This window comes from Cynoglossus semilaevis, chromosome 3 (assembly GCF_000523025.1).
Source record: "Cynoglossus semilaevis isolate Cse_v1.0 chromosome 3, Cse_v1.0, whole genome shotgun sequence".
Lineage (NCBI taxonomy): Eukaryota > Metazoa > Chordata > Actinopteri > Pleuronectiformes > Cynoglossidae > Cynoglossus > Cynoglossus semilaevis.
The window spans coordinates 13357672-13370046 of NC_024309.1; the positions used below are offsets into that span (position 1 = coordinate 13357672).

General features: G+C 43.5%; 3 protein-coding genes across 4 annotated transcripts in view; 1 reads left to right on the forward strand and 2 right to left on the reverse strand.

The window, feature by feature from the left end:
- Window positions 1-4530, reverse strand: part of chpf2 (chondroitin polymerizing factor 2) — a 5775-nt gene extending 1245 nt beyond the window's left edge. Inside the window, 4 exon segments of the mRNA XM_025054319.1 lie at window positions 1-771; window positions 1127-1309; window positions 1481-2045; window positions 2735-4530. The exon segment at window positions 1-771 is cut by the window's left edge and continues 6 nt beyond it. Coding sequence (XP_024910087.1) covers window positions 1-771; window positions 1127-1309; window positions 1481-2045; window positions 2735-3006 — 1791 coding nt within the window. The 5' untranslated portion in view covers window positions 3007-4530.
- Window positions 4531-4675: 145 nt separating this feature from the next.
- Window positions 4676-9546, forward strand: abcf2b (ATP-binding cassette, sub-family F (GCN20), member 2b). 2 transcript variants are annotated; one of them, XM_017031791.2, is made up of 15 exons: window positions 4676-4942; window positions 5740-5891; window positions 6013-6225; window positions 6327-6509; window positions 6614-6785; window positions 6899-6994; window positions 7312-7414; window positions 7630-7725; window positions 7837-7956; window positions 8193-8282; window positions 8365-8475; window positions 8576-8638; window positions 8727-8855; window positions 8963-9166; window positions 9256-9546. In XM_017031791.2, the coding sequence occupies exons 1-15, from the start codon at window positions 4845-4847 to the stop codon at window positions 9373-9375; spliced, it is 1950 nt and encodes a 649-aa protein (XP_016887280.1). In that variant the 5' UTR covers window positions 4676-4844; the 3' UTR covers window positions 9376-9546. The 2 variants fall into 2 exon arrangements, with proteins under 2 accessions (XP_016887280.1, XP_008306424.1); XM_008308202.3 differs by having other exon boundaries at window positions 4677-4942; window positions 5735-5891.
- A 1510-nt stretch (window positions 9547-11056) lies between these two features.
- Window positions 11057-12375, reverse strand: part of LOC103377404 (F-box protein At3g58530-like) — a 3797-nt gene continuing 2478 nt past the window's right edge. Inside the window, exons 9-10 of the mRNA XM_008308203.2 lie at window positions 11911-12022; window positions 11057-11822 (exon numbers count right to left, since the gene is read on the reverse strand). Coding sequence (XP_008306425.1) covers window positions 11647-11822; window positions 11911-12022 — 288 coding nt within the window. The 3' untranslated portion in view covers window positions 11057-11646. The remainder of the gene's footprint in view (window positions 11823-11910; window positions 12023-12375) is intronic.

The following is a 12375-nucleotide window of genomic DNA, read 5'->3' on the forward strand; positions in this document are numbered from 1 at the left end:
GGACAGGAAAAACAGCGTGTCCACTGGATGCTTCTTAGAAATGATGTCCATTAGTTTGACCTGTGAGGGCACCTCCGTCTTCACGCTTATCCAGGGAATCTTCACGTCCCCGTATCGTTTCTCTACCTCGCCGATCATCGCTTTGATGCCGGCGAACACATCCGTCTGGCTGACTCGCTGAGCGTCGAAGGGATCGTAAATAAACAGGAACGTCAGTAGAACATTGTCGTGCGTGTCCAGAGTGTTCATCACGTACATGTCTAGGAAGTTACTGACATAGTCCTGATCCTGAGCAGTGACCGGCAGGATGACCTGCACCCGCGTCGCCTCAGTCACGTAAGGCATTGGAATGATCTCGACTGCACTGAGAGGACGCAGCAGGTTGACCCGTTTCACGATGACCTGACTGTGGCCCTTCTGGGTGTAGGCCTCCAGCGCCAGGTCCAGCATGTACTCCATACCACGCGTGGGGTCAAAGCGCCGGTATCCGTTGAGCAGACGGCGTTTACGAAAGCGCAGCTGTGGCTGGTAGCGTTCGTTCAAACGCTCCACAGCGATCTCCAGGATGGCGGCGACATCAGCGCGGTCTGCTCCTCTGATCTCACACTTCGGAGAACCATCGACGCAGGAGTAGATGTGCTCCTCTGTGAAGTACTCCCAGTTTATGACCTCAAAACGTGTCCTGGGTTTGAAAGGAGGGTTGATTCCTATTGGCCACGTCACTCCATCCTTTCCCTCTGGTGTCAGGTCACTCAGGTTGTTGATCTGCATCTGACAAAAACACACACAAGGACGAGTCACTGTGACTGTGAAAGATGAAAATGATCCATCACCGGTGTAAAAGCTCCGTGATGTAAGGAAGTGTGTGTTTAAAGTCAAGTTAAAAATCCCATAATTACCTATACTTAGATGCTATAACAGGCATTAGGGACTGAGGTGTCTTTCTAACAATGAGACACAGGAATGTCTCATGTCTCAGCCTGTCAACAGACTGCAGGCTTTGTTTTGGCTTTTTGATGTCTATAAACCATAGGCAAGTCCTGGAACATACATTTATATACTGTATATATATGACAAACCTGGAGCTGTTCAATCTGCATTTATATACTGTATATATCTGACAAACCTGGAGCTGTTCAATCTGCAGGTACGTCCATTCTAGTTCGATCTGGCTGAAGCGTTTGTGCAGGCGGTACATGAGATTAGGTTCAGACACAGGATGAACGGTGAAAGCATTTTTAAACTCTGGACTGTCCTCCCGCTCTGGATCAGCATTTTTCCCCAGTTCAAAATATTGATAGGTCATCTCCTGAAAAAGAAAATGGAAAATTGAACTGTAACAAAACTGCTCTGATTTCCCAGTATTTATGTACATAACATATTCTCTGTTTTTTTATTTGTTTTTTTTTTACCTCATGCACCTCGACACAGTTTCCAGTATTTCCATGTAAATAACATATTCTCTGTTTTTATTTTTTACCTCATGCACCTCGACACAGCTGAGACCCAGGTAGTCTATAATGCAGCGGCCCAGCCACTCGTCGGGCCTCACGCTGAGGATGTCGTTACGACATGTGTCCAGATGTGGCTGCAGACGAGCCAACAGACTGCGGGACAGCAGGTAGCCATAACCACCGTGGCAGTAGCGAGCTTTCTCCTCTCCACCAATGAACTCCTCCGCCCTGCCCATGTACAGGTCCTGACCTGCGCTGAGGTGGCCCACCAGCTCAGACAGACGATCCGCCTGCAGGTAAGTGTCATCCTGTGCTAGGAGAAACCAGTCGTACTCTGAGCCATAGTGCTCGTGGAGGTGGCGAACCGTCTCGTACATGAGCCACACGGGGCGATCGTCGCCGTGGGCAACCACCGTCATGCCATGGGGCACTTTGGGGCTGCGCAATCCGGTGAAGAAAAAGGTGCGGTGGAAGTGATGGGCAACTGTACGGTTCACAGCCACAGCTAAGGTGTTGAGGGTGGCCCGGGACGTCAACACGCCCACTAGCAGACGCTCCCTAATGCCCAATTCAGTGTGGATATACCGGGTTCTACAGATGAGGACAGAGAGGCAGAAAAAGGGGAAAAAAGAATATTAGAAGATAAATATGAGAGTCTTCATCTCAAGTATACATTGTAGACCATTTATTGGCAAATTGGTGTATCAAGGAGCCTAAAATTGGCTTTGTAATCCATTAAAAAAAAAGCCTTTTGATATGGGATGACAGCATTTTAGCAGTAGAATACCAAGTACATGATGATGCATAAAAAAATCTATAGTTAGAAAGAAAATGCAAAGGACAATGACAGTCTGTGTCCAACTCCTTGGCAGCAACCCCTTACTATCATAAAGCTTAATTATCCTAATCCATCAGGGGTGAAATAAACATTTCAGAAATCAATATTCCTTTTTATAGAAGTGAAAACATGACTTGTTTGGATAGAAGACATGACATTTTAATTTTAATGAATTTAATTGGAACTAAAGTTTTCAGTACATGTCCTTGTCTGCAGTAATATTTTGATAATTTACTATAATAAATAAATAGATGTAACTTTTAATTCTATCCGCTTAAGATCTAATTACAAGCAAACTAGAAACAGACTCTCTTGAAAACATGGTTTTGATTTGACTGGCTGTGTTGTAAACAGATGACACAAAACTTTCATGTTCTTATTTTGTTGTTATTGTAAGTTTATGGACAACCACACAGGTCACATTTGTGTCTCCGACACCCACCTGAGAACTTTCTTGTGAGGTTTGTTGGGGTCTTTGTGATATGGCACAATGCGTGGTTGGAAATCCTCATCCCCAGCTTCATCCCTGGACACTCTCTGGGCATCTCCTCTGCCCATGAAAACCCTCCCGTTCCCCAGTTCATCCCCGCAAGAGTCTTCAGCGTCCCCCTGCGTCCAGGACACCATGAGAAGACTCAGGCTACATCCCAGAGACAGCCCGAGGATTAGGGGTAAAGCAGGCCTGAACAGGGCCAGAAACGAGGAGAGACGCATACCTGGCAGCTGAGCTTCACTTATGACAGGAATAATTAAAATATATATATTTTTTAAAAATAATAATGATAATGCTGCGTCTCAGGAAAATGTATACCAGTTATGTCGCGTGCAAGGAAATTTAAGAAAAAAGTCAAGTCTTCAGTAGTAGTTTTATACGTTTAAGTGAAAGCGCCACTTAAAAAAATGTCACATTTTAATTTTCCTGAGAGATGCATTATAGGCAAAGTATTTCATTTCAAGGTCATGAGTAACTAAGACTAAATTTTAAACAGCACTGGTTTACCTTTAGTGTAAATCCCGGTTAGCGTTATTTTTGGGAAAATAACGTTAAAATCTCGTTATTAGCGTTACATTGGATTTAATGCTAATTAGCATCACTAATTTAAACTAGCTTTTATAGCTTCCTGTGGGCTAACTAATGTAGCTACAAGAATCGTTCCGTTAATCCTTAAAATTACATTATTTACTTAGTTAGTTCTTAAACGGCAAAATAAGAAAATATAAATGTTTTCTATTAAAAAAATAACTTTAACACGGAGGAGCAATTGTGTTACGGAGAAAGAGACGCCAAGGAGTGTGTTAGCATGTTAGCCTTTCCGCTGTTCCGTTGCAAAAATCTTCGCTGCTGCTTCTCAGTCCATCTTTTCCTCCGTAAACAGTGACACGAAGATACAGACTTTATATCTCTCAGGTGTGGGTAAAATGTCACAAATCCAGGAAACGGGACAGACGCCATCCATCGTATTCAGTTTTTGTTCTTCCTTTAACAGCTGAGTGCCACATGCACCGCTGAGAAATAACGTTAGGGGTTGTTTTTCTTTTTTCTTTCACCCCCGTTCATCATCATCATCATTAGTTGGTCTGTGCTGCGGCTGCAACAGCATCACCTTCCTGACCACGTTCACGTCACAGGGCTGAAATTATTGAAATTATAATCTATGTTTTTTTACAACACCTGTGGTTTACAAGGATATTATTTTTTAAACCGAAACTGAATTTTGAATATAGACAAAAGCGCATGAGTAAGAATGAAAACCAATCCAAGAATATTCAGGAATTGACAGAAGTTTTCGAACAGACGTTTTAAAATGTTCAGATGTCTTCAACAACTGTGACATTTTATTTTTAATCCATCTTTGTCAGGTGTTATATTCCCAAATATAGACGTGTTCCGTGATTTCCAGGTTCTGGGCCATGACCTACAAAACACCTACATGACGTATAAAAATACATTATAAAAAAGAAAGCAGACACGTGTCGGTTGTAAACACAGCCCATAAATACAACCTAATATAAAGTAATAGATCGTGGTTTATTCCCCCCTTATACATACTCAAAATGTAATTTCATGTATGACGCAACATGAACAACTAACTAACTAAAGATAATGTATAATGTCTGATATTAAAACAGGAAAGAAACACAAGTAATGACCTGGTGCCAGAGATATTACACATTAATTAAGTAAAATCATTTCTTTGAATTTACACAATCCAATGATTTAAACAATAATAATCTCAGATTTAGTGACTTCGGTGAAAAAGTGACAAACTACTTGGAAAAATCATTTACTTTGATGTTCACTTTTAAGTCAACACTAAAGTTTTATGTTCACTTTTAATGACACTGCCTTTAGCATATCAGTAGCTGTATTCATTTTAATTTTTAATGTGAATGTGAATTCATTTTCACTCTTTAAGTTCAAATAGTTCACTCTTTTTTATGTCAAATTTATTGCAAACAAATTAGTCATTTTTAGTAATACATTTATATATATACTGCGCCCACAACCGGAGGCGTGTCCTCATTTTTATCGCCGCCCTTGTTGGCTATATATGGTTTGTCTAGCGGTTCAACGTGCGGCTACATCCACCCGGCGAAAAGTGGACACGAGACGTCGGTGTGCCCCGGAGACAAGGATTCCATTAATAAGGTAAAAGAGACATAACCGACACATGACAAGTACGACTCAATTAAACGAAACAACGGCGGTTGAGGTTAACAAATTGCCGCCATCAATTCGTGGATAATTTAATGAGTTAGCCGCCGTCACAGCTTGGATAGGCCTTGTGCCCAGTTTAGCCTTAGCGGCTCAGGCCTGGTAATTGCTGATGCCGTTGTTAGCTTAGCTTAGCTTAGCTTAGCCAACAGAAAGAAATAATTAATTATAAATGATGCTCCTATGTGTGGTGTTTAGACCCAGCGGATTTGTTGTTTTATAGTTAGCCGTCAATAGTCACACTAACGTGACAACATGTAATGTTAATGTTACAGCGGTGTTGGCTTCCATTATCGGCTAGAAGCCGGCAGGGCCACCGGGCTTCGCTTGCGTGAGGAGCACAACGTGCGGCAGGTGGAACTGAAAGGAAGTGAAACGTGATCACTTTACCTTTATTTTACAGTTACACACATTGTACCGTTATATATAGCCAAAAAGAGCCTGGTTAGAGTCAATAACCACGTTTGCGACAATGCTGTAAACCGCTGTTGACATCACTTCAGTGTTCTTACATGTGACCAGCAAAATGACTGTATTCGCGGTAAATTAGTGTTCATTTTTTTAATCTGTGTGGTAAAACCCTGATTCTGACCTGTTTACCTTAGTATCACGTAAAAAATGATGGTATTTTTCTCTAAAAGAAATTCGATGGGTCAGTGTGAAATGTAAAATTCTGTCTACCTGTCTCACACGTCAACTTTGATTACCTTTAATTTTCAACTCCAGTACAGCCTTCCAACAACCATGCCATCTGACCTAGCCAAGAAAAAGGCAGCGAAGAAGAAGGAGGCCGCCAAAGCTCGCCAGCGCACTAAAAAAGCAGACGAAGTCAACGAAGACTCTGACCAACCAGAAACTCAGACCAATGGCGCACACAGTAACGGTGAGACCTCTGATGCCACGGTCGACCAAGCCTTGTGGACCAAAGTTTGACTGTAACAACACCTGGACTTGTTGTTCATTCCATTAGAAATCAATGGTTTTTGTGGTTTGGGTTTGGACAGGTATTGCCAGCTTGACTAAAGAGCTGGATGAGTTTGAGCTTCGAAAGACAGAGGCGCGGGCGGTGACCGGGGTTTTAGCCTCACATCCCAACAGCACTGATGTCCACATTAGCAGCTTGTCGCTCACTTTCCACGGGCAGGAGCTGCTGGCTGACACCAGCCTGGAGCTCAACTCAGGGAGACGCTACGGCCTCATTGGACTCAATGGCACTGGTGAGTTTTGCCTTTTTCTGTTTTCTCCTCAGATGGTTGGATTGCGCTCCTCAGCTTTACCTTCAGGACTCTGCTGCAGTCTCATGTTGTTTTATTTTTAGGAAAATCAATGCTGCTGTCAGCCATTGGCCACCGTGAGATTCCCATTCCAGAGCACATTGATATTTACCACTTGACCCGGGAGATGGCCCCCAGTGAAAAGACGGCCCTGCAGTGTGTCATGGAGGTGGATGAGGAGAGGATCAAGCTGGAGAAGGAAGCGGAGAGACTCGCCACCGAGGACTGTGAGTCACGTCTAATCACGTCTGCAGTGAATGTAGAATAAAAATGAGTTTGAGTCTGGGTGACGGTAGGAACAAGGAACTGAAGGTTTAAATGTCGTTTGTAGCTGAATGTGAGAAGCTGATGGAGCTGTACGAGCGTCTCGAGGAGTTGGATGCAGACAAGGCGGAAGTGAGAGCTTCTAGAATCCTCCACGGATTGGGTTTCAGCTCCGCGATGCAGCGGAAGAAGCTGAAGGACTTCAGCGGAGGATGGAGGATGCGCGTTGCTTTGGCCAGGTACTGACGACGAGATTTAGATTCTACATATCCAAGAAAAGTAACGATAAATGTGTTTAATACATTTCACAAATGTTTGATTTATTTATTATTGTAATTCATTCTCTTTGTAGAGCTCTGTTCATCAAACCCTTCATGCTTTTGCTTGACGAGCCCACGAACCACTTGGATCTGGACGCCTGTGTGTGGTTGGAAGAAGAGCTGAAGTCGTGAGTTCAGACTTGTTTAAATGCTTTCTTTCAGCTGTTCCATCTGAACATCAGGTTACTAACATTGCAACAACGGGATCTACATTAGGAATCACTAAAGAAAAATAAAATAAACCAACACCAGGAATATTTGACTGTTATCTACATCAGGAATCACTAGAGAAAAATAAAATAAACCAACCCCAGGAATATGACTGTTAATTGGTGCTGTAGAATGTAGATACGGCATCATGAAATGTATATATTGTTATTTTCTGACACCCCTTCATGTTAAAGTTGATTTAATCTTCAGCTCTGACCCCTGTGGTTCTTTCCAGGTTCAAACGAATCCTCGTGCTCATCTCTCACTCTCAAGACTTCCTGAACGGCGTGTGCACCAACATCATTCACTTACACCAGAGGAAGCTGAAGTACTACACAGTAAGTACTACTTTATTATTATAACCTTTGCTCGACTTTAAACAGAATTACTCATCCACTGCAAACAAAAGGTCTTGGCACTGGAGGATTATACTTTAGGAGAGATCCCTTGCTGCTAAATTTGGAGCCAGGCTGACGGACTGTTACTATCTCTGACTGAGGGAAGACCTCCAGGATGACCGGGCATGTTTTGTTTTGTTTTTTTTCCACCTAAGGGAAACTACGACCAGTATATAAAGACCAGAGAAGAGTTGGAGGAGAATCAGATGAAACGCTTCAACTGGGAACAGGACCAAATAGCACATATGAAGGTGAAGGAAGATTCCAGTTTAACAGTTCCAGTTTTTGATTTTAAATAATTATAATTTTGTTGACTTTATTCTGTCCCACACTCACCGATGGCGTTCACTTCCCTCCCCCAGAATTACATAGCCCGGTTTGGTCACGGCTCCGCAAAACTGGCACGACAAGCACAGAGCAAAGAGAAGACGCTGCAGAAGATGGTGGCGTCAGGTCTGACTGAAAAAGTTGTGAATGACAAGGTGAGAAGATGTAAAAAAAAATTGTTGTTATTTCCATTATATTTATTTGATGTAGGGATAAAAACTGTCAGTCTGATTAATTGAATCTCAATTGATCACGATTCCTAAATATGAGTGTTTCAGATCTGTTTTTGTGACTAATCTAAATGGTGGGATTATTAATCTGGAAGTGTCTCTTTGAAGATTTGGTTTGATTTATTTTTAACATTTTTTTTTTTTCCCCTCTTCTCCTTCAGACTTTGTCATTTTTTTTTCCTCCCTGTGGGAAGATTCCTCCTCCTGTTATCATGGTTCAGAACGTCAGCTTCAAGTACAGTGACAACACAGTGAGTATATTTCCCGCGGGACGTTCTCTGGATTACTGTTACGTTCCTCAGTCGCTCACTCAGGTCTTCCTTTTCTCCACAGCCTCACATATACAAAAACCTGGAGTTTGGGATTGACTTGGATACACGGGTCGCCCTGGTGGGGCCCAACGGAGCGGGAAAATCGACGCTACTGAAGCTGCTGATGGGAGAGGTCAGTGGAACCCCCCGGACTCCCGCCCCACCTTTCTGGGTCTTTCATCACCAGTTTGTTCATTTCAGAGTTAACGTATTTCATGTTCCTCCTTCTCCAGCTCCTGCCCACCGACGGCATGATCCGCAAACATTCTCACGTCAAAATCGGCAGATACCACCAGGTAAATAAAACGTGCTGCGGATGAAATGGAATCCTGACATTATGTGCAGCAGGTTGTAACAATCTTTCTGTATCTGGTGATGTTTCAGCATCTGACAGAGCAGCTGGAGCTGGACCTGTCTCCACTGGAGTACATGATGAAGTGCTTCCCCGAGATCAAGGAGAAAGAAGAGATGAGGAAGATCATCGGCCGCTACGGACTGACTGGGAAACAGCAGGTGGGAATGTGGTTTTCTGAGTGATGAATTAGGGATGTTGGACGATGTACGGTGAAGTGGTTAAAAAAATCGACGGCTTTAAAAGAAATGTCTGAAATGTGCCGCAGGTCAGTCCCATCAGGAACCTGTCTGATGGTCAGAAGTGTCGGGTGTGTTTTGCCTGGCTGGCCTGGCAGAACCCACACATGTTGTTCCTGGACGAACCCACCAATCACTTGGACATCGAGACGATCGACGCCCTGGCAGAAGCGGTCAACGAGTTTGATGGTGGCATGATGCTGGTTAGCCACGACTTTAGGCTAATTCAACAGGTGTGATTGTAATTCATGATAAGTTTTCGCAAAACAACAATAAAACGTTCAAGCAGTTCTGATGCTTTTCTGCTCCATCTTTCCTCAAGGTGGCGCAAGAAATTTGGGTGTGTGAGAACCAAGCCATCACCAAGTGGAAGAAGGACATCCTGGCTTATAAGGAACACCTGAAGACAAAGATTGAGAAGCAGCAAACGCATGACATCTAAACACCCTTCACACGAACCTCTCCCTCGTCTCGCATCTTGTGTTTGACCTGCGCCCTCATAAAGACCCCCGAGCCACGTTTGTGTCGCAGGAAAAACATCCCCCAAACAGAACTGATATATGCATCTTATCAGACACTCTTCATCCATGTACAAAAAAAAAAAACCCCACAGTTAAATTTTGGTTTCGCAGTGCCGTGGCATGCTAACTCCAAACCCAACGTTCTGGTTTCCTTACATCTCCCCCGGCTGCACTCTGATTGGCTGATTCACCTGAAGCATCTCGGTACATTTTGGAATGCATTCCATAGTGCTGTGTGGATAGACAAGTTTTATTTTTTTCCCTAAGTGTTCTGTTTTACACCACCGTGTATGCAGCAGCTTTTAGGTCATATTTTATGGTATTTAAAAGTTCACTTTTTTAAATATCACAAAGTTTCAAACATCCCATTGGAGTATGAGAAATAGGAGTATTTGTCTGAATAAACAGAACACAAAAGCAACGGTAAGATTGAAGGAAAACTTTTTTTATTAATATTAATTTTCTTTTAGACAGTGGCTTCATATGCAAACCAAAAGGCTTTTAGGGAAAAATAAACTATTAAACATCTCTGTAAACAAGACGACACAAACTACCAGTGAGTCCAAGTTGCTTTGGGTTGTGATTAGTGGGCTGCACGGTTGCATAGATGTGAATCTGCTCTGTTAGCATCGCCAGGATGCAGTTAAAATAGAAAATCCTGATTCCAAAAAGCTACTTCTTTCACTCAGGCGTGACAGCAGAGTTAGAAAACGACTTCAAACTTCTCTCCTTCAGGGAAACCCGCGGCAGGAATGTGTGAGACGTACGATGGCAGAGTAAGAAACCGTTGGTGCTGAAGGTCAAACCACAGCCGACGTCTTCCTTCACACGGATTATTTTGTTAACCATTTAAACCTTGGATTCCATAGATTAATTCCTGAGATTAAATGAATTGACATTCCGAGCCGACAGAGACGAGACAAACTTTTTAATTCCCTGTCGTTCACGCGGCCACGTGAGTACATCCTGGGCAGGTTTCCTGCCCACAGTTACATTGAACACAATTTACATTCACTTTCAGTGGTGGGTTTGGACCGAAGACCATAGGTGCTAAACTCCTGGCTCAAGGACCACTTCTGGTAAGGAGAACCCCCACCCCCCCCACCCCACAGATGTTACCTGTGACTAGATGTTCCTTTAATTTTGCCCTTGAAATTTCACTTCAGTTATTAAAATGCTTCAGTTTGTCTTCTAAGAGTAAGTTTGTGGACAGTCTGAGAACTGCAGTGTTCTTGGTAAACAAGAACTACTACTGTTCTACAGAACAGTGATCGCTCATGTGGCCCTCCAATGAAATGATGGTAGAACGTGGGTGTGTTTGGGAAGGGGGCGCTGTGTTCCACTTGTTCTTTCCTCATCTTGCATTTACAGATTGTGAATCCTACTTGTAGGAACTTGGTCAACCCAGACGGCTGTTCATCACATCACCTGTAAGTTACAGCTGTACTTTTGACTGTTTCTGTATCTACTGTAGCAACACGTGTGGGAGACGAGGGTGTCGCTAGCTTTAATGCTTAGCGCTTTATTTCTATCTTGTTCTCCCACTACTAAATTCGGAGCACGAATGTTTATTTTCTTTAATCTGCAAATTTAAACGCAGTACCCACTACTAAATTCGGAGCACGGATGTTTACTCTCTTTAATCTGCAAATTTAAACGCAGTAAAAAAAAAACATTCCTGTATTAGTGGGCAGAGGTCGATGGGGGCGCCAAACCATACATACAAACGCCTGGGCTCTGAACGTCTACCGCCAACTCTGGTGGAGCAGCTACGACGGCGCTAACTTGAACTAATGTTAAACTATTGTGTTAAACCTACACAAACCTAATTAACGTCGTTCCTCTATGGAGGAGTCGTTTATTTTAAACTAAATCATTCTGCGATCCGTGTTCCACAGCAGCTACACAGTCTGTCAGCTGGACATTTAATGAGAAGCTGCAGGTAAATACTGATTGTATGTGTACTGTATATACACTATGTAAATGCTAAGCCATGGCCTAACTGCGAAGCGTTCAACCTAGCATGCATTAGCGGCACTAGATGCAGTTGAAACAGTGCAAGTCGGACTGTGATTGTGTTTTTTTTTTTTTGGTGAGGAGCTGGGCGAAGAGGAGCCGAGATGAGCTGAGAGGAGAGCACGGGCAGCTGCAGCAGTAGGAGGCGCTCCAGGACCTGCTGAAGGTCAGGAGGGTCACTCAGCCTCCCACTCCTCGTCGGACACCTCATCCAGAGGGATGGTGCGAGGGTTACTGGCCCGGATGCTGATGATGTTGGTGAAGGACAGCAGGTTTGCGATGCCCGTCAGACTCACACCGGTCCGGTCCAGGTTCACCTGAGCCAGGTGCATGTTCTTCAGATGTTTCAGACCTAAACGAGGAACCAGAAAAAAGAGCTAACACGATATAGAAGGCTGTTTGTGGACTGCGTGTGTGGAACGGTGTGTGTGTGACTGTACTTTTGTCAGTGATGCGTGTGTGGCTGAGGTTAAGCTTCACCAGCTGCTTGCAGTGGACCACACCTTTGCTGACCACTGTGTCTCCCACCTGAGTGCTGGCTAAACCTAGGACCTGAACGCAGCACAGAACAAAATCAACATCAAGGTTTGCAGACAACACTGGAAGAAAAAAACATTTACTTTTCAAGGTATTTAACTTTAGTATGGGTAATTATGTAGTAATATTGTCTTAAAAAACATGTATTGTATTGTGCAAAGTGAAAGTGAATTAATTGTCATTGTATCAGCACACAACTAAATGTGACCTCTGCTTTTAACCCATCACCAAAGTCAGCAGGGGGCAGCAGTGTGCTCAGGGCACCTCAGTGGTAACCGGACCGGCATACCCTTTTGTCCCAGTTATAAATGGTGGCTACGATACAACCGCTGTTAGCTGTGGTACAGTGACTCAACCTGGACCAAACC

Bases quoted from the DNA above. Each gene is read 5' to 3' on its own strand.
- abcf2b (XM_017031791.2), top strand. From the start codon at position 4,845: ATGGTTTGTCTAGCGGTTCAACGTGCGGCTACATCCACCCGGCGAAAA. The intron at 5,892-6,012 runs GTGAGACCTCTG...GGGTTTGGACAG, and splicing joins CAATGGCGCACACAGTAACG to GTATTGCCAGCTTGACTAAA. The intron at 7,726-7,836 runs GTGAAGGAAGAT...TCCCTCCCCCAG, and splicing joins ACCAAATAGCACATATGAAG to AATTACATAGCCCGGTTTGG.